Source organism: Camponotus vicinus, unplaced genomic scaffold (genome assembly GCF_025532165.1).
Source record: "Camponotus vicinus isolate PSW18456_S1 unplaced genomic scaffold, iyCamVici1.0 SCAF_2, whole genome shotgun sequence".
Lineage (NCBI taxonomy): Eukaryota > Metazoa > Arthropoda > Insecta > Hymenoptera > Formicidae > Camponotus > Camponotus vicinus.
Window position 1 is genome coordinate 22,758,847 of NW_028141956.1, and position 22,778 is coordinate 22,781,624.

Genomic DNA, 22,778 nt, shown 5'->3' on the forward strand with positions numbered 1-22,778 from the left:
AGAGAGAGAGAGAGAATGTGCACGCGTATACACAGGCACGTTAATTCTCTCTCTCTCTCCCCCCCCCCCTCATTCTCACTCACTCACTTATTATTTATTCTTATCTTGTAGAGATTCTTCATACTGCTGATAAATAATTGTTACACGTTAATAACAACGAGACCGCGCGCGTTACAATGTTAACGCGTTTCTTTCTTTAAATTCGTTTTCGTAATTAATTTATATCAAGTGTGGGATTAGTAATTGAGTGCGTTAATTATTTATAAATTCGTTAGTAAATTTTATCGATCGTGAGTGATTAAATGCGTGAGTAAATTCGTAACGATAGAAGAAAAGAAAAAACTTCGCTTTTGTCTAACACGGTGTATCAGGGTGCATGTGTTTGTATTAGGGAAACGTTTCATTGTTACCAACGTGTAACAATTATTTATCAGCAGTATGAAAAATCTCTACAAGGTAAGAATAAATAATAAGTGAGTGAGTGAGAATGAGGGAGAGAGAAAGAGAGAAAAAGAATTAACGTGCATGTGTGTATACGCGTGCACATTCTGTCTCTTTCACACACACACACACACACACACACACACACACACACACAGATTGCTACTCATCGCGTATAGCAATCAGCTGATCGTGGCGAGCGCCCCACGTAATCGCTTATATCGAACGGTGAATCGCGCCGTCCCTGCCTACCTCTCGTACTCCGTAATTAGTTAATTATTTTCCCTTATAGTTTAAAAACTAAGCTTCGAGAAAAATTTTGCAACAGGAAAAATTGTCTTAGAATTCACTCAAGAATTCGATATTTTAAAGACAAATGTTTGTTTAGAATCACCCTATATATCGAAAACTGCTCGTTGACATATTGCTCTATCAGAACGCAAGTACTTTACAGGCCTGCCAAATTTCGCTTTTACAATAGTCACGATCGTTTGAATTTTTGTAAGACTTCATTTTTTCGATATATAAAATGTACGAATCTGTACCTGGTTGCTTCGTCTTTAAACAGAATGTACCAATTGGCTCCTCCGATAGATTTCTCATGCGGTCCACTGACGTCTGAGTATATGAGTTCACCGAGTAGATAGCTGTCTGTCTTTTAGTCTTTTAAAAGAAGCTCTCATTAGTTTCCCGTACATGCATGCTTCACAGAATAGCTTCGATTCAGCTGGTATTTTCATGAGAGTAGGCCCTTATCCATTATCCTTTTCATTTTCTTAAGTGAGATGTGATTCAGCCTCTGATGGGCTAACATTAGTTCCTCGCTCGCCTCTTTGCTTTTTGCAGGTGTTTCACAAGCATATGCTGAATACTCAAGCTTCACAACCCGTGCATTGAGTTGATACAAGCTTCTCTCCTGTCGGATAGCTTCACCGATGACCTACATCCGTTGCAACCGAGTGTCATTCAATTTCCTTTCGTGAATGTTTCACAGCTTCGGCTGCAACTCCGCTGCTGAACAGTGATCTAAGCAATTCCGGCACCCACAAGACATTAGTAAGTTGTTTTCCCGTTCTCTTACCTTTGAACAGCAACTCTAGTCGGATTGTGCCGCGTCCTTTGACTGTCGCCAAGCTCCCATTGGCTACTTTAATCTTTGCACTGTACGGTTCCATTGTTTCGAACCAATCTTGACGAGACGTCATGTGATGTGTTGCTCCACAGTCGATAATCCGTAGTACTCGACAGTAAAGCCTCCGCGCCGATTTTCACTGACCAGGCAGATGCTTCAGGTTCGCTTTTGGCTAGCTGATTTTGCTTTTCTTGTGGTTTTGTTAGGCTTGTCCTTTCCCCTTTTTAGTCTTTGGGCAGTCACGTTTGAAGTGTTCTGTACTGCCGCAACTGCATTTTCCTCGGTTTTCACGAACCGGTCGGTCTTTCTTCTTTTAAGCAGGACACGTCTTGCCCGCCGAAAATGCCTCAATCTTCTCTCGCTGAGTATGAATTACTTCTTCTTCGGTTAATCTAGCAGATTTACCAATATCCTGTCAGCTTCCTTTTGCATCTTCCATGCTGACACAAATGCACTGAATCGTTTAGGAAGAGTAGAAATGATTCTGCTAAGCAGCCTCGCTCTGCTTCTCCTTCACTGCTTCCAGTCTCGCCGCAAAATTCTTTACTTTCGCTACATATTGTGGCATACTATCTCCTTCTTGGTAAGTATAAGTAAAGGATTCATGAAGTATCCCTGACTTATATGCGCTGGATGTTTACTCGTTGATTGAATGCAACGTTGCCCACATTTCTGATGGTTTTGTGCAGGTTATTACATGATCTAGTTGATCATCGGCGATTGTACTCGAGAGGATTGCCATGGCTTTGTTTCTTTTTGACGATCATTCAATCCATTCTTTCTTCGTACGATCATCCGGCTCGCTAATATCTCGCCAACATGCTCGAATACATCTTTGGCCTTTAGCAATGCAGTGACTTGGAATTTCCACCGCTGCCAGTTGCTGCCATAGAATTTCGTGATCTGACCACGATCGATATCCATGTCGATTTTTTTTGTTTGTTTATTTGTGCCTTATTTTTAACCAAGCCGTTAATTCTAAGTAAGTCTCGTATCCGCACTCAGTTTCACATACCAGCTACCGTACGACTTAACCTTGTCGTTCTCATAGGCTGAATAACAACTGATTTTTTTCTGCTTCTTTCGATTAATTAACTTTCCTCACGCAATAGAAGTGAGCTGGGCCCATAGCCTGTGGCGAGTAACCGCCACTAAAGGACAGCAGACTAAAAAAGTGTGTGAAATTAATACGAAATTTATTAAAGCAGATAATCGTGTACAAAAAGAATGCGTGTATTATAAGAGTAAAAGAAACGGGCGGTGACACTTCGCGAATGATGTAAAGTCCTAGCAGGAAAAACAGTCGATAACTAATAAGTACATTAACATACTTATATCGACTTTCCTAACACAATATATTACTCATATTATTTTAATCAGAAAATCAAATTGGTGTGATTGTTATTACATCGTCACATACGTATACAGGGTGTTGAAAAAAAAGGGTCACATATTTTGATAGCAGGTAGTATTGATCAAAACAAGAAGAAAAGGTCTAATTAACATGGGTCCTAAGACTAATATTTTCAAAGATACAAGCTATTTTGTTATTTGAGCTCTTTGTCATTTTCTTATTAGTCGTGTCATCTTTAGAATGTAATGAACAAGTGCGTGATTCTCTAAGACGTAGGTCTGAAAGATGCGTGAGAGTGAATGGCAATCACATAGAGCACCTCCTCTAATGCTGAGTCAGCATTAAAATTTTTTGTTTTTTGTAAAAAAAGAGTTTTTATTTTGTTATCATACATTCAGTTTTTTTACTTCAGTTTTTTTATGGAAGATAAATGATTACATTTCATATTAAAATAAAAATTGTTTCTTTATCTCTCTTTGTTTATTTTTTATTTTTTAAGGCACCTAGAAAAAAGATATCCCCATTGTACCCCACTATAAAGATACGTGACTTCACTCTGTGTTATCTCAGAAGGGGGGCATTTCCGGACCCATGTTTATATGGACATTTTGCTTTGTTTTGATACGTAGCATCTATGGTTAAAGTTTGACGAAACCTTTTAGGAACACCCTGTATACAAATATACAGGGTGTTGAAAAAAAAGGGTCACATATTTTGATAGCAGGTAGTATTGATCAAAACAAGAAGAAAAGGTCTAATTAACATTCCTATTTGGCTCAATCACTAAATCCTCTGGACTTTTTCGTTTGGGGATACCTCAAGAGTCTTGTTTATGCTACACCAGTTCCTGATCGACAGGCTCTGCGCGATCGTATTGTTGATGAGTGTAACACAATTCGGGGTACTCCCGGGGTACTCTCGAACATGTTCGACAATCCATGGTGCGACGCTGTGGAGTGTGCATTGCTACTCATGGTGGCCACTTTGAACATCTTATCTGATGCAAATCATTACTACAGTGATTGAGCCAAATAGGCCTATGAAGATACGTGACTTCACCCTGTGTTATCTCAGAAGGGGGGCATTTCCGGACCCATTTTTATATTGACATTTTGCTTTGTTTTGATACGTAGCATCTATGGTTAAAGTTTGACGAGACCTTTTAGGAACACGCTGTATAGTAACATTAATCCTGATGTGACAGTAAAACTTCGATTGCTCGAGAAATTTTTCCAAAATCAAAAAAGAGTTTATATTATTATATTATTATATTATTATGTTATATTATTATATCATTATACTAATATATTATTATATTATTTTGAAAATGTCTCGATATCAACTATAAGAATATATAAAAAATATAGATGTCCATATATTTAAAATTTTTATGTTAATTTTTATTTCACTTTAATATAATATTACCTAAGATTAAACTAAAAATACTCACTAAGACATCTTTTAATACCAAACAACTTTTATTTAAAACATTTTTATTAATATGTTTTCGAAATATTCACAGATTCCGATATATTTTCCGCACTCTATATATAAATGTACTAGATAAGGATGCGAATCTATATAAATACGCAGTAAAAATAAGATTAATTTTAGCTTTATGTTATTGTATAATTTATCTTTATTTATCTTTATTTTTTATAGTAGTATGAGTGAAAAATAAATAAGTTGAGCAGTATGAATGAAAGATCAATAAGTATGAGCCATTATTTTATACATGACAGATAATTATCACGAAATAGAAAATTTATATTTTTTTCAGATTTTAAAACATTAAAATTTTCTAAACGTTTTTTTGGGATGAAAAAAAGATCAGATATTTTTAAGATTTTTATTTCTTCTCATTTAATTTACGCGAAATATTAGAATTTTAGATTTGTAAAATTCTTTATGTACTCACAATATTTTTAGATACACCAAAAGAATATCCTGGTTGCGATGATAACGATGATTTAGAACTGTCTTTATAAGCAAGGATTGCTAATTGATATATTCTATTTTCTTCACATTCTCCAAGTCCTCGTACGTGTATCCAATATTGAGCCAAAGTTTGGTTCGCATTTAAAATAAAATCAATACGTTCACCTATACATAATTATAAATAATGTTATGTAACACAAATTTGTACTACATATTATATTAAACTTAGGTAGATCTTTGTCATATTATATTAAACTTAGGTAGATCATTGCTTTGGCAGCAATGAAGCATAGTCTGCTATTTTAAATAATTTTTGTTACAGAAATGCGACAGAAAACGAGCAATTTATGCGTCATAATATGCTATATAAAATGAAAAAATTAAGCAGAAGTTCATTAAATTAATAGAATTTGAAGATCACATGTTGCCACAATATGTCAACAGAAACTAAATTAAAACTAAACATAACATAACATGATGCTACAGCAGCAAAATGCAGCAGAAATCAAGCATATACTGTTTTTTTAAAAAGACACTACTGTTTTTTTTAACAGAAGAAACACAACATGAAATACAGTATGATTTCACTTGTCATGAAACAATGGTAAAAACACAGGGACTTATCTTGTCTTTTCATTTGATTGGCAAGGAGCGAGTGAGTCCCGCTCATACTGCCATAATTAGGTATAGAGTAGAGTATGTTTTAGAGTATAGTATGTGTGTATTCTTCCGGCAAGGGAAGAATAATCGGGCGACCGTATCAAGACTCGGTCCTGGAATCCGTGGCTTAGTAGGCAAGCGCTTTGCCATTCAAGTCACTTGCCGCCCCAAAAACACAGCGATATAATAAAATATACCGAGTTATAGTTCTTGCATTTACCCTTCTATTTAAGTTTTTGTTACAAATAAATATGAAGAATATAAAATATGCTTAACAGGATTAAAAATTTGCTGTATTTATTTCCATCGATTTAATTTTCAATATAATTTCAACAAACGATTCAGAATATTAAACTAATTGTGAAAATTTAATTATTTTATTAATTATTTAACTATGGCGCAATTATATTTATATATATATTATATAAAACATAGCTATACGATATAATATATTACATTACGTACTATTTATGGCTGAAAAATTACAAATATTTAGCAGTAACATTTAAGTAACATTTACCTATTTACACATATCCGTGATGTATCAGTGCCGCATCCGTTCAGTTCCGTTATTTTCCGTCAGTATCAGTGATGATAAATATCATCCCTTTGTTTTTAAATGAACGTGTTTACACATATCCGACGCAGTATCGTATTCGAATCGTTCAGTTTCAGTTCAGTATCCGCATAGTGATATTGTATTTATTGCAAACGATATTTTTACTTTTTCACAGATACATTACGACGGTCAGTAAATTTATTTATAGAGTATTTGACGCCAAGCAGATCACTTGGATCAAATCGTAGATTTAAATGAAAGTGAAATATTATATTGTGTAATTTTACGATAAAATTTTACAGTAAAATTATGCTTAATATAATATTTTATTTGCAAATCCACATCTTGACTTAAAAAAAGTGAGTTTGCTTGACATGGAAAAATCTTTATAAGCTTATACCTATATTCACATAGACATTTCTAGGCTTGTAAAAATGAATGACGAACTACTCATTGAATTACTGCGTCAATATCCCGTGCTATACGATTTATCACATCCTAAATATGGACACTTCGGTAATTGTGCATAAAAGGAGCCTCCTCACCGATTTGCTTTATTTTTAAATATGTTATAGGGGAGATCTTCCCGAGTAATTTCGTATATATATATATATATATATATACAGGGTGAGCCATTTTAATTAACGCACGCAATTATTTCGGAAACAAAGCATTTTAAAGAAAAATGTTTCAGACAAAAGTTTTATGGTTTCGAGGGGGCCATAAGATGGTATCATTGGTTTGACCTTGAAGAGTTATTTCAAGGTCACATGAAGGTCACCTTCAATTTCTTAAATGGAACCTACTATTTGTCATTACATATTCTTGTAGCTCATCTCGAGATCTTTCCAAAACACTATAATTAAGTACCTTTTCGTTAAGTACTTTTTGAGTTATGAGGCTTGAAATAATTTCTTAATTTTACATAAACCGTAAAATATCTTGTAAAATATTCATTTTTCGATTATCTTATCTTAATACTTTTATGTACAAAATAATGAGAGGAATCAATTGGTGTAAAGAAAACACATAGTTGTTTTTAAGAAAAAATATGGAATTGTTAATTGCAAATAATATATTTTTTCATCAAAACAACTATGTGTTTTCTTTACACCAGTTGATTCCTCTCATTATTTTGTACGTAAAAGTATTGAGGTAAGATAATCGAAAAATGAATATTTTACAAGATATTTTACGGTTTATGTAAAATTAAGAAATTATTTCAAGCCTCATAACTCAAAAAGTACTTAACGAAAAGGTACTTAATTATAGTGTTTTAGAAAGCTCTCGAGATAAGCTACAAGAATATGCAATGACAAATAGTAGGTTCCATTTAAGAAATTGAAGGTGACCTTCATGTGACCTTCAAATAACTCTTAAAGGTCAAACCAATGATACCATCTTATGGCCCCCTCGAAACCACAAAACTTTTGTCTGAAACATTTTTCTCTAAAATGCTTTGTTTCCGAAATAATTGCGTGCGTTAATTAAAATGGCTCATCCTGTATATATATACAGGGTGGCCCATTTTAATCCATCCAGTCGAATATCTCGAAAACCAAGCCCGGGAGAGAAAACTATTTCAGACAAAAGTTGTTTGGTTTCGAGGGGGCCATAAGATGGTACCATTGGTTTGACCTTGAAGAGTCATTTGAAGGTCACGTGAAGGTCACCTCAATTTTTTTAAACGGCACTCCCTATTTTTATTACATATTCTTGTAGCTGACCTCGAGGGCTTTCCAAAACACTATAATTAAGTACCTTTTCGTTAAGTACTTTTTGAGTTATGAGGCTTGAAATAATTTCTTAATTTTACATAAACCGTAAAATATCTTGTAAAATATTCATTTTTCGATTATCTTACCTTAATACTTTTACATATAAAATAATGAGAGGAATCAATTGGTGTAAAGAAAACACATAGTTGTTTTGAAGAAAAAATATGTAATTTGCAATTAACAATTCCATATTTTCTCTTAAAAACAACTATGTTTTTTCTTTACACCAATTGATACCTCTCATTATTTTGTACATAAAAGTATTAAGGTAAGATATTCGAAAAATGAATATTTTATTATTTTATTATTTTATATATTTTACGAAATAATAGAATAATTTCAAAACATTCTTATGATAAGAATCGCAAAGTAAAAGTAAAGGCAAAAGAATCAAAAACGCTGAACGTATTGCGTAGACAAAATATTACTTGAAAAATATTACATAGTAATTGGAGCGCATTGCTCATACAAAATAAGGATCGCAAAAATTGTGAAAGAATTCTGTCGACAGACGTTTCGACCTGACTCCAGGTCCTTTTCAATGTCAAAACTATACATACACATTACTGAATTGTACTAAAAAAATTAATAATAATATTCAAAATTGAAGTCATCACACAAATCTCAAAGAAATCAAAAATGTACAAGAAATTTATCATATTTTACACAGTTTTGAAATTGAAAGAAAAGCATGAGAAACATACGAAAGTCAAAAAAGAGAATACAAAATCGGTGATATAATAACCAAAAATATGAGCAACGGCTCGACGCAAAAATAGGAAGCTCACCTTGCCAATGTCCTTTGTTGTAACGCTGTTATAAGCCACACAATCAAGCGCACTCAAGAATTTATTGCGTATTATAGAAAGCAAAGATAGTATGTCTCGAAACCAAGTTAGATCATACGCAAAATGCAAACGCTCATTAATGCAGGAAGGAAAGGGCACTTGCAGGAGATCGTGTATCTGAAATTATAAAGAACAAGCAGAGCGACCACATCTTACGCCGAAAACGAAAAGATATATTGCGGTTTATGTAAAATTAAGAAATTATTTCAAGCCTCATAACTTAAAAAGTACTTAACGAAAAGGTACTTAATTATAGTGTTTTGGAAAGCTCTCGAGATAATCTACAAGAATGTGCAAAAATATATAGGGTGTTAAAAATATATAGAGTTCCATTTAAAAAAATTGAAGTGACCTTCACGTGACCTTCAAATGACTCTTCAAGGTCAAACCAATGGTACCATCTTATGGCCCCCTCGAAACCAAACAACTTTTGTCTGAAACATTTTTCTCTCCCGGGCTTGGTTTTCGAGATATTCGACTGGATGGATTAAAATGGGCCACCCTGTATATAAGGGTCGGACTGAAATAGTTTTGGAGATATAGGAAAAAATATAAAAATAATAAATTCAAAAATAATTTTAATAGAATATATGTATTTGTAAACTTTGCTTTGTCTTGCAAAGTACATGTGGGGACACCGCATGTTCCGCCCCTCCTACGGGGGGGCTCCACTTTCGGAAGATATAACCTAACCCAACCCGTGTCTGAAGTGTGGAATATATCTGGCTTCGCATAGAAAGTTACAAACTTATATAAACCATATGAACCATGTAAAGCGAAATGTCATATATCAAGATATTTCCTACACTTCAGACACAGGTTGGGTTAGGTTATATCTTCCGTAGTGGAGCCCCCCCGTAGGGGGGGCGGAAGATGCGGTGTCCCCGTATGTACTTTGCAAGAAAAAGCAAAGTTTACAAATACATATATTCTATTAAATATATTACCTTAAACATATATGACATGGTAAAATTATAATATTTACATTTATTTGCGACTTTCCACGCGAATTTTTGTATTTATTATTTTTATCCTTTTTCAGCCTATATCTCCAAAACTATTTGAGTCCGACCCTTATATATATATATACAAAATTACTCGGGAAGATCTCCCCTATAACATATTTAAAAATAAAGCAAATCGGAGAGGAGGCTCCTTTTATGCACAATTACCATTAATATTTTTTATTTCAGATATATTACTTATCAGAATAAATACAACATACTAGAGTATTATAAATATTTCAAAACATATTTTACTCTTAAACTGTATGTTGCCTAATCATTGCCAATTCATCGTCTGTAAACTGAGCCATCTTGAAAATCACTGAGTTCAAACTGATCAAACTATACGGATATATGTGAATAATCATCACTGATACATTACGGATATTACTGACATGACACTGATACGGCACTGACACATCATGGATATGTGTAAATAGACCTTTATGTAATAATATCTATAGCATTTAATTTATATTAATAATAAGTCATACTACACTTATATATTTTTATTGTTACAATGTAATAACACAGCATGCTTAATTTTTATATTCTCGTTGTTGATTCTACGGCAAGGCTTGCTCGATATTTGCTGCAAAATCGTAACAACAGACAATATTAGATTTTGGTGAATATCTAGAAGAACCGCAATATTTCACCAGTGACCTTGATCTTGACATATTGTTAAAGTCATCACCCTGAGTAACCTCCAAAAAGTTTTAGTTGGCGATCATTGTTTATTAAAAAGTTATTAACAATTAAATTGTATAGTAAAAACATGCATTAAATGCGAAGAATATCGCGTACATACATCAGATACAGGTTAGTCCTTTTGTGCATGGGCTTCGTCCCTTTCTCGCCCACGCATTTACTCAAAGAAAAATGCATCATCTTTTAAATAAACGCGTGGGCGGGGGAGAGGCGAAGAGTAGTATGATAAAGGGTATGTTTCAACACATATTTTTTTTCTATCAAAATCAACTCAAAAAACATAAATATCACCCTAAAAAACCATAAAAATTCAGGTAACACAAATTTAAAAAAAAAAAAATCAGCCAATGCAACTTTTATTTCCCTAACAATTTAAGAAAATCTCATTATTAATAAAAAAATCTTGACAAAGCGTCAGCTAAAGCAGACTTGTCTGCGACTAAAAACATAAACAAAAAAATGTCAACAAAAATCATAAAATAATATTAAAATCACTCAAAAACTCCTTTGGACTTAGCCTTTCAGGCGCCAAAATTAATAATAATCCTTCAAGCAGGTCACTGGCACAGTATTAATTTACTTGTAAACCTGCTTAAAGTTTTTTATCTTTATTTTTATGAAAGTCAATTATCACACACACATTTTTTAAGTTTAAATCAAGCCTCTCTCCTTCAAAAGTAAGTTTTAATTTATCAAATAGACCTATGTTATCTCTAAACTGAAAGTACATTACGTTTGCAGGTTTTATATAAGCAGGTGATTTATTTGTAACAAATCTAAATATTGGTCCTTTCACAAAATTTGAGTATACACACATGTCAAGAACTTGAAGCGCACTGAATACAATTTCTTTATCTGGCTCTATAACAACATATTATAGAATACCAAGCACCTTTCGGTTTAGTCTTTCGGACGTAAATATTTTATTACCAGGATGGGTTATTATTAATTTTACAGGACTATACACTCTTGTTTCATTATTATTCTTCTCAAATTTAAATTTGTTTATATCAAAAGCTAGTGGTAAATTCTTTCTTTCTTCTTCTATGAGATTTGTTAAGTCTCGAATAGCAAATACATTCAGGCTTATTTCATTACCTAGAATAATTTTACCCGGTTCTTTTTTAATAAAAGAAAATGTTTCAATTTCAGAGTTTAACACTCCTGATTCTATTGTATCAAATATTTCTTTCAATAATTTATCGTTTTTATCAAACTCAATGTTAATACCGTATGCATCGTCCAATTCCACTTCATCAATTTTATATTTAGGTACCCAGTTGTTTCTTTCTGTTTCTAGAATATTTTTTACTTTATATATGACATTCTTTTGAATATCTTCAGTTGAATTAATAGTTATTGTATACTTTGATTCAGAGGACACAAATAAAAATATAATTTCAGTTTGTGCTTCGTCATCATCTCCAGGAATATATACAGGGTGTCCGATTCATGAGGGACCAAACGAAAAATGATGATAGATTGGGTCAAACTAAGAAGAAAAGTCCTGTATCATTTTGCAAAATTCGCAATAATTATTATGTAATAAGCAAAAATGTCACATGAAGGTTTAATTTTTTAAATGGAACCCCCTATTTTTTATTATGTATTCTTATAGCTTATCTCGAGAGCTTTCCAAAACACTATAATAAAATATTTCTTCATTGAGTACTTTTCAAGTTATGAGGCTTGAAATCATTTCTTAATTTTACATAAACCGTAAAATATCTTGTAAAATATTCATTTTTCGATTATCTTACCTCAATACTTTTATGTACAAAATAATGAAAGGAATCAATTGGTGTAAAAAAACAGTTATTTTTAAGAAAAAATATGTAATTGTTAATTGCAAATTACATATTTTTTCTTCGAAACAATTATGTGTTTCGAAAAGCACTTCATGAAAAAACATTTGATTAAAGTGTTTTGGAAAGCTCTCGAGATAAGCTACAAGAATATGTGATAAAAAATAGAGAGTTCCATTTAAGAAATTGACGGTGACCTTCACGTGACCTTCAAATTACTCTCCAAGGTCAAATCATTGTCATCTGATGACCCCCTTCAAGCCATATAACTTTTGTCTGAAACATTTTTTTCTACAATCAAAATCAAAAAGTTATTCGGGGTGATCGATTAAAATGGGACACCCTGTATATATATATATATATATATATATATATATATATATATATATGTGTGTGTGTGTGTGTGTCCCTGAACACTCTATCACATACTTGTGAGGAGGTAGAGCGCAGTAAATTAAATAAAGAAGTCCTATACTGTTTAATGATTTTCGCAATAATAATAGAAGTATTAATTATTAAAATCGGACGATTGAGAAAAGCGCTCGACCGCTCGAGCTATAGCACGGCCCACTGTCAGACATTGCCTACCGGCGCGCGACGAAACGTGAAAATGGCAATGGCAGTAACCACGTGTAGCGGCGCGCTGTCCCTCCCCTCGCTGCACGCCGGCAGATAATGTCTGACACGGTGGGTCGTGGCTCGAGCGGTCGAGCGCGTCTCTTATTCGTCTGATTTTAATAATTAATATTTCTATTATTACTGTGAAAATCGTTAAACGGTATAGGACTTCTATTTAATTTACTGCTCTCTATCTCCTCACAAGTGCGTGATAGAGTGTTCAGGGACACCCTATATATAGTTATCCATCCTAGCCATCAAGATTTTGTCGCCCGATATTACGCTCGATGTCAGCTGATGAATCAATCGATAATATCAATCGACCGCCTGCATAGAAAAAAAATGTAATCTCTCGGGAAATAAATAAATAAGAAAGAGTAGTTTCGGATTTGAATTTGAAAAGACGCATTACGATTTGATTGCATACTTATGTTATATATTATATACTTATGTATTCTTGTTTATTATAATTACTATGCATGTACCGTGCATAAAGTTATTTATGTTTTTAAGAAAGTCCATTTTTTGTGTAAGAGAAAATGATTTGAAAGATTATTGATATCGATATTATGTGTGTGTGTGTGTGTGTGTGTGTGTGGACGCGCGCGCGCAAAGACGTAACAATATACAGGGTGTTTCCAGTATCTCGCAACAAAGTAAAACCATAAGTAGAGCTCGTTAAACTAAATTAAAAAGTCATATCATTTTCCAAAAACCACGTAAAATTCGAGATATTAATTAAAAAAGATCGGCCAATGCGCGTGGCTAGAAGCGCGCGGCGGCGAAGCGGTAGGAAGGGAGCGGTGGACGGACTCTTCGAACATGATGGCGGCGCGCGGTTATGGTTTTATTTTGTTGCAAGATACCGGAAACACTCTGTATATACACATTATATACACATATGTCAAATAAATATTACCTGTAGCCATAGTAATTGCATCTGCATCTCGTGGCTTCACATTTTCACCATCTGTGGCTATTATTTGCATAGGATGATTTTCAATTTTTACTTCAATCAAACAAACTGTACTGCATGCATTAATCATGCGAAATCTATATTTTTTGCCTTTTTCAATCATAAACATCGAAAGTAAGACATTTGTGCTTATTCCAAATGAAAGATCCTACAGAAATTAATTTAAATATTTTTAAATATATTAAAAGTTGAAGTATATGTTAATGATTTAAAAACTTGCAATATTCTTTTATAATCTTTAAAATTTTTTTAATATTTATATTTATATTTATTCAAATATATAAAATATACTATATTTACTACATTTGCATTGTAAATTATCATGAACATTTAAAATATGATCTTAACCTATTTATTTGATGTTACGAAGTATTGTAATAGCAACATCTAAATAATAATGTTGTTTGAAATATTTGGTAGAAATTAAAAAACATTATTTGAAAAATTTAAAAATCAAAAGAATCATAGTTTGATATAACTTTTATGAAATAATAATCAATAATAACGTATAGTTAAAAATAAAACAATAATAGTGTAGTATAGTTAATATACTACACACAATATATACAGGGTGATTCAGAACTCATGGAACAAACTTTAAGGGGTGGTAGAGCACATTCTAACAATCATTTTTTGTATAGGAATGTATGGACGCAAGTGACGCGTTGAGGCACAAACACAGGAAATAGACATGAAAGAAAAGATAAATTGTTTACTTACAGTGTCGTTGACAAGTGCTTTTTTATAGCAATGTTTACAATAATTGCTCAAAATTGCGTCCACCAACAGTAATACATGCTTGGCAGTTACTATTTGCAGCCCCGTACATTAGATGCATGTCTGCCTTCTCGGCATTCGTAAAGTCTCCCATCACGGACGACAGCACAGTCGAGAATGGCGTGAGAATTTTGAGCAATTATTGTAAACATTGCTATAAAAAAGCACTTGTCAACGACGCTGTAAGTAAACAATTTATCTTTTCTTTCATGTCTATTTCCTGTGTTTGTGCCTCAACGCGTCACTTGCGCCCATACATTCCTATACAAAAAATGATTGTTAGAGTGTGCTCTACCACCCCTTAAAGTTTGTACCATGAGTTCTGAATCACCCTGTATATACAGGGTGTCCCATTTTAGCTTTCACACTCGAATATCTCGAAACCATGGCGATTTCGATGAAAATGTTTTAAACAAAAGTTGTATGATTTTAAGGGAGCCATAAGATGGTGTTATTGGTTTTACCTTGAAAAGTCGTTTGAAGGTCACGTGAAGGTCACCTCCAACTTTTTAAACGGGACACCCTATATACACTTTTGCATATTCTTGTAGCTTGCCTCGAGAGCTTTCCAAAACACTATAATTAAACATTTTTTCATTAAGTACTTTTCGAGTTATGAGGCTTGAAATAATTTCTTAATTTTACATAAATCATAAAATATCTAGTAAAATATATATTTTTCGATTATCTTACCTTAATACTTTTATGTACAAAATAATGAGAGTAATCAATTGGTGTAAAGAAAACATACAGTTGTTTTTAAGAAAAAATATGTAATTTGCAATTAACAATTACATATTTTTTCTTAAAAATAACTGTTTTCTTTACACCAATTGATTACTCTCATTATTTTGTACATAAAAGTATTAAGGTAAGATAATCGAAAAATGAATATTTTACTAGATATTTTATGGTTTATGTAAAATTAAGAAATTATTTCAAGCCTCATAACTCGAAAAGTACTCAATAAAGAAATACTTTATTATAGTGTTTTGGAAAGCTCTCGAGATAAGCTACAAGAATATGCAAAAGCATATAGGGTGTCCCATTTAAAAAGTTGGAGGTGACCTTCACGTGACCTTCACGTGACCTTCAGATGACTCTTCAAGGTCAAACTAATGGCACCATCTTATGTCTCCCTTGAAACTATACAACTTTTGTCTGAAACATTTTTCTCTAAATTGCTTCGTTTCCGAGATATAAATTTGTAACACTTTACGTGGGCCACCCTGTATATTGTATAAAAATATACAAAATTACATTTTTTAGTAATATATATAACAATAGCAAATCAAATGAAATTAATAACTTTTTTGCTCCATGAAAGAGAAGTGATCACACCACATAATTTATGTATTCTGTAGTAATATACAATATGATACCTTTTACATATATTAAATACGTAGTTGTATGTATGCATTTTTTTCATAATTGTATAAACTTATATAATTACGTAAATTCCGCTGTGAATAAATTTTTAAAATACGAGGTTTAATCAAAAAGCTCCCGGAATTTTTATTTAGTTATTTAGTTGAAAAAATATTTATTTATTTATCAATATTTATATAGTCCCCTTCAAAGTGGTCCCCATCTGATATAACACACTTATGCGTTTTATCCAATTCTCAAAACATTTCTGAAACGCACTTTTTGATATAGCCTTCAGCTCGTTTAGCGATTTTGTCTTTGTCTCCTCTATGGTCGCAAAACGTTGTCCTTTCATGGTTCTCTTCATCTTTGGGAACAGGAAAAAATCACAGGGGGCCATGTCCAGCAAATATAGTGGCTGAGGCATCACTACAGTGTTGTTTTTTGCCAAAAATTCACGAACAAGTAGTGAAATGTGAGCTGTCACTCGTTTCATGCTCAAAATCTTAGTAAAAGTTGCGCATGACCCGTATGAGACACCAACTTCTTCAGCAACCTCCCTAATAGTGATTCGGCGATTATCAAGAACGATATTCTTAATTTTCTACACGTTTTCATCGGTAGTTAATGTGCCAGGCCATCCAACTTTCTCATCATCTTCAACGTCTTCACGGCCCTCTTCAAAACGTTTGTACCACTCATAAACACTTGTTTTTTTCATAGCAGACTCGCCAAAAGGCTTCTCCAATATTTTCACCATGTCACTGCACTTTATTTTATTTTTAATGGAAAATCTTTGTTCTGTAATTTTCAAAATCGCCGAGACCAAAATTCGTCTTACTTATTTGCCTGTCAAAAACAAACTACGCATTCAATATGAGTGAAACTTGATACATGTATTACGAACACATACACTAACACCAGAAAAAAAGATGAGTGCAAATAGTTACGTATAGCGCACAAAATTCAAAAAATCAAACCTCGTACACTGTTCAACAAAATTATTGCACAAGTACTCACACAGCACGAAATGGCTATTTGTCGACTGATAGTCACATTCTTTAGTCAACTTGAAGTCGTCTTTTTAAGTCGACGTTTAGTTAACTATTTCTAGTACGGTTTATTGTCGACTTTAACTATCAACTATGAGTCGACTTAAGGTCGACCATTTTCAGAAAATTAAATGGCCTTTCAGCAAAGCGAAAAGTCGATTAAATTAGGCATTTTCAAGGACTTGGTTGAGTTAATTCGTTATTAAATTGTATTATATGTAACAATGTTATATAATTAAAGTGTAATAAAACCTACACGGAAAAATTTATCCAATAGATATCTAATAAATGTCTAAATGTCTGTATGAGGTCCATATTTTCTATAGATAACTAGTATATATATCATTCATATATCTACATTCACACACAAAAAATACGAACTACTAAATTTTAGCACAATTTTTTAATATCTTTCAATAACATTAAATCAGCGAAAAATCATCGTATTAAGATGAAATAAAACTCAAATTAAAACTTGAACATTTCTTTTAAAAAGCAAAAACACAAATTTGAGTTACAAAAAATATTTTAAAACGACAGACGTTGAAGATAGACTTTGAGAAATGAGAAACAAATTTTTTTTAATTGGTATTATTAATTAGTAATTTTACAAAAATTTTTGTTTCCTGGTACAAAAATGTATGGGTTTTTAGAAAAGTTCATTTATTTCCTAATAAATTTATATTTTAATCAATTTTCTACGGTCTTTTTTAATAAAATTATATCGTTTTGAGGAAAGATTTAAATCTGACCGTTTATCGCTATGTGAAGCATCGAGTTACATTTTAATTTCTTTTTTAAACAAATTTTCCATGATAATTTTTTTCTGAATTGCAGATTTTACAAGGAAAGTTTCATTTTATAACATTTTCTTCAAAACGGTATAACTTTATGAAAAGAGGTCGTAGAAAATTTATTAAAATATGGATTTGTTAAGAAATAAATAAACTTAAAAACATTTTTGCACTGGGAATCGATTTTCCTGAGCAATGCAGCATTTTAAAAAAAAATTTGTTTTCTATTTCTCAAAGTCTATCTTCAGCATTCGTCATTTTGTAAAACATTTTTTGTAACTTAAATTTGGTTTTTTTAGTTTTTAAGAGGACTGTTTAATTTAAACTTTATTTCATATCAATACGGTGATTTATTGCTAATTTGTTGCCATTTAAAGATATTAAAATATTTTGCTAAAATTTAGTAGCCCGTTTTTTTTAGTGTAAGTGTATATTCATCAAGTAGCAGTTGCCCGGAAAGCGAAAGACTCGGGTTCGATTCCCGATCCAGCTACTTCCGCCTCACATATTTTTCTAGTCTGCGAATATTGTTTTCTAGCAATTATTCGTTAGGCTGAAAAGTGTGTGAATGCTCTCTCCACAGGATATGCGTCAATGCCGTTGCCGTTGGATGGATTCTGTCGCTCGTTGATCAAATGGGCGTAAAGACACGTCCGACATCCTCCCACATACATCCCTATCTTTCTCTAGCTATCAAAGATATCTAAAGGATAAATAGAAATATTCATATACTTTCACAAACTTTACGCCTCGCCCCTAAGTGGCGGAAAGGAAAACGCCTAACCCGAAAGTGGAATTTATCTAAGACAGTAATATATAAGGCTGCAGCACAGGTCCCACGAATCACGACTTATCGATCAAAGAAATCGGACTATTATAGCCGCATCTCCTCTAGCTTTTGAAAGAAGCTCCAGAGCTCTATATAATTAAAACCGCAGGTTAATTTTTCTTTAATTCCATCATATACAGGGTAGGGCAAAAGTTCCAAAACGGTTAAATATCTCAAAAAATATTAATTTTTTGAAAAAATAGTTTGAACAGAAAAAAATGGCTTAAAAAAATCTATTAGCTGATGGTATTTATTTGACCTTGGGATGACCTTGAAAAGCGCGGTCAAGGTCACCATAAAAATCTTAAGTGGCAACCCCTATTTTTTATTACACATTCTTATAGCTGAGGTCGAGAGCTTTCCAAAACACTATAATTAAGTTAGTTTTCATTAAGTATTTTCCGAGTTATGAGGCTTGAAATAATTTCTCAATTTTACATAAACCATAAAATATCTAGTACAATATTCATTTTTCGATTATCTTACCTTAATACTTTTATGCACAAACTAATGAGAGGAATCAATTGGTGTAAAGAAAACACATAATTGTTTCGAAGAAAAAATATGTAAATTGCAATTAACAATTACATTTTTTTTTTTCAGAAACAGCTATATTTTTTCTTTACACCAATTGATTCCACTCATTATTTTGTGCATAAAAGTATTAAGGTAAGATAATCGAAAAATGAATATTTTACTAGATATTTTATGGTTTATGTAAAATTGAGAAATTACTTCAAGCCTCATAATTCGGAAAGTACCTGATGAAAAAATATTTAATTATGTGTTTTGGAAAGCTCTCGACCTCAGCTATAAGAGTATGTAATAAAAAATAGGGGTTGCCATTTAAGATTTTTATGATGACCTTGACCGCGCTTTTCAAGGTCATCCCAAGGTCAAATAAATACCATCAGCTAATACATTTTTTTAAGCCATTTTTTTCTTTCTAAACCATTTTTTCAAAAAATTAATATTTTCTAAGATATTTAGCCGTTCCGGAACTTTTGCCCTACCCTGTATATATTAGGTGAGCAAACAAGTTCTGAGCTTTTTTTTGCAAAATTCAATCTTTATTAAAAAACAAACAACAAAATATTAATCAGCGAAATATTCCCGGTTTGCATCGATGACCTTTTGCCATCTTTCGGGTAGCTTGCGAATTCCTTGATGATAAAAGCTCACCGGCTTCGAAGCGATAAAGTCATCAATGCATTTTTGTATCTCTTCATGTCTCACGAAATGTGTATCAGCCAAGTGATGCTACAGCGACCGAAATAGATAGTAATCGGAAGGCGCCATGTCTGGGCTATACGCCGCGTGCGGGAGAAGTTCCCAGCCTGACGCAAAGATATAGTCCTGAGTCGCTTTCGCAACATGTGGTCGGGCATTGTCATGAAATAGGATTACTTGACGACTTCCATGGCCAGTAAATGGCCTCTTTTTCTCTAATACATCGCTCAAATTGGTCAATTGTTGTTGATAGCGGTCTGCCGTGATTGTTTCAGTGGCTTCAGCAGCATTTTTTTTCAGATGAAACGCGAAGTGGATGGAAAATCGAATATGCTCTTTTGTTATTGCCATCGTAAACATTACTGATTTTTGAGGTTATGTGTATCAAACGCCAAACTGCACGACATTTTAAAAAGCCAAATGTCAACGCTTTAAAACCGCAAAAGGGGGGGAAGATAAATAAAATTTAAATTGTTGTCTTGGTTGTATGAGATCTAAAGCTCAGAACTTTTTTGCTCACCTCATATATATCTATATACAGAACATTAAATGAATATCCATCCAAAAATAAATATCAATATATATGTAATAAAAAATGTATTTATATATAATAAATATCCACTAAATGTTGTACAGATATTTACAAGATATTGGTTTACATATCCTGTAGATATTTATAAAACGTCGAATTGCGAACATTTGGATATCTATAGCATCTATAATAGCTATTTTTCATATATTCGTGGATCGCTTAAGCTTATAAAGAATATATAGTGGATACCTAATACCAATTATTTTCCGTTGGGAATTAAATCGATCAAGTTTTTGAAAAATGACATTAAAATAAAAATTTAATAGTTAATGGACATGACATTAAATTGAAATTTAAACTGATAATCGATTTATAGTCGCCATAAAGTTGACTTTTAAGTCGACTTATTAGCTGACTGACAGTCGACTATAGTCGAGTCATTTGTCGGCTGTTAATCGACTTTAAGTTGACATTCAGTTTGACTTTGAAGTCAACTTTAGACTTTTTCTGCCAACTGTTAGTTGACTGTCAGTCGGCAGAAACAGTCTGAAATCGACTTCAAAGTCAAACTGAATATCAACTTAAAGTCGACTAACAGCCGACTGTCAGTCAGCTAATAAGTCGACTTAAAAGTCAACTTTATAGCGATTATAAGTCAATTTAATGTCATGTCCACTAACTACTAAATTTTTATTATAATGTCATTTCTCATAAACTTGATCGATTTAATGTTCTGTAGATACATATAGATGGAATTAAAAAAAATTAACCGTCTGCGATTAATTACATGAAGCTCTGGAGCTCCTTGTAAAAGTTAGAGGAGATGCAGCTATAATAGCGCTCTTTGACCGATAAGCCGTGATTTGTGGGACCTGCATCGCAGCCTTATATTACTGTCTTAGATAAATCCCACTTTTAGATTAGGCGTTTTCCTTTCGCCACCTAGCGGCGAGGCGTGGTAACTATATGAAGTTCGTGGAACTATATGAATATTTCTATTCCATTGGATATCTTTGATAGTTACTTAATGAACATACAAAAAACGGGCCACTAAATTTTAGCAAAATTTTTTAACATCTTTCAATAGCAACAAATCAGCAAAAACTCACCGTATTAATATGAAATAAATCTCAAATTAAACAATCCTCTTAAAAACTAAAAAAACCAAATTTGAGTTACAAAAAATGTTTTACAAAATGACGAATGTTGAAGATAGACTTTGAGGAATAGAAAACAAATTTTTTTTAAACTGCTGCATTGCTCAGGAAAATCGGTTCTCTGATACAAAAATGTTTTTAAGTTATTTATTTCTTAACAAATCTATATTTTAATAAATTTTCTACGACCTCTTTTCAGAAAGTTATACTGTTTTGAAGAAAATGTTATAAAATGAAACTTTCCTTGTAAAATCTGCAATTCAGAAAAAAATTATCATGAAAAATTTTTTTAAAAAAGAAATTAAAATGTAACTCGATGCTTCACATAGCGATAAACGGTCAGATTTAAATCTTCCCTCAAAACGATATAATTTTATCAAAAAAGACCGTAGAAAATTGATTAAAATATGAATTTATTAGGAAATAAATGAACTTTTCTAAAAACTCATACATTTTTGTACCAGGAAACAAAAATTTTTATAAAATTACTAATTAATAATACCAGTTAAAAAAAATTTGTTTCTCATTTCTCAAAGTCTATCTTCAACGTCCGTCGTTTTAAAATATTTTTTGTAACTCAAATTTGTGTTTTTGCTTTTTAAAAGAAATGTTCAAGTTTTAATTTGAGTTTTATTTCATCTTAATAGGATGATTTTTCGCTGATTTAATGTTATTAAAAGATATTAAAAAATTGTGCTAAAATTTAGTGGTCCATATTTTTTGTGTGTGAATGTAGATATGTGGATATATACATCTACTAGTTATCTATAGAGGATATGGACCTCATATAGACATTTAGACATTTATTAGATATCTATTGGATAAATTTTTTCCGTGTAGGTTTTATTATACTTTAATTATACAGAGTTTGTCAAAAGTGTGGAAACCCCTAAATATCTCACAAACGGTGCATTTTAGAAAAAAATGTTTCAGGCAAAAGTTGTTTGGTTTCAAAGGGGCCATAAGACGGTACCATTGGTTTGACCTTGAAGAGTCATTTGAAGGTCACTTCAATTTTTTTAAATGAAACACCCTATATATTTTTGCACATTCTTGTAGCTTATCTCGAGAGCTTTCCAAAACACAATAATTAAGTACCTTTTCGTTAAGTACTTTTTAAGTTATGAGGCTTGAAATAATTTCTTAATTTTACATAAACCGTAAAATATCTTGTAAAATATTCATTTTTCGATTATCTTACCTTAATACTTTTAT

At 32.3% G+C, this 22,778-nt stretch overlaps 1 protein-coding gene across 1 annotated transcript in view; it reads right to left on the reverse strand.

Moving 5' to 3' along the window:
- The window catches only part of LOC145966745 (multicopper oxidase 3), a 50,282-nt gene that overhangs the window by 13,609 nt on the left and 13,895 nt on the right, over positions 1-22,778 (reverse strand). The window contains exons 6-7 of the mRNA XM_083091071.1: positions 13,768-13,972; positions 4,846-5,030 (exon numbers count right to left, since the gene is read on the reverse strand). Of these exons, the coding sequence (XP_082947197.1) occupies positions 4,846-5,030; positions 13,768-13,972 (390 nt within the window). The remainder of the gene's footprint in view (positions 1-4,845; positions 5,031-13,767; positions 13,973-22,778) is intronic.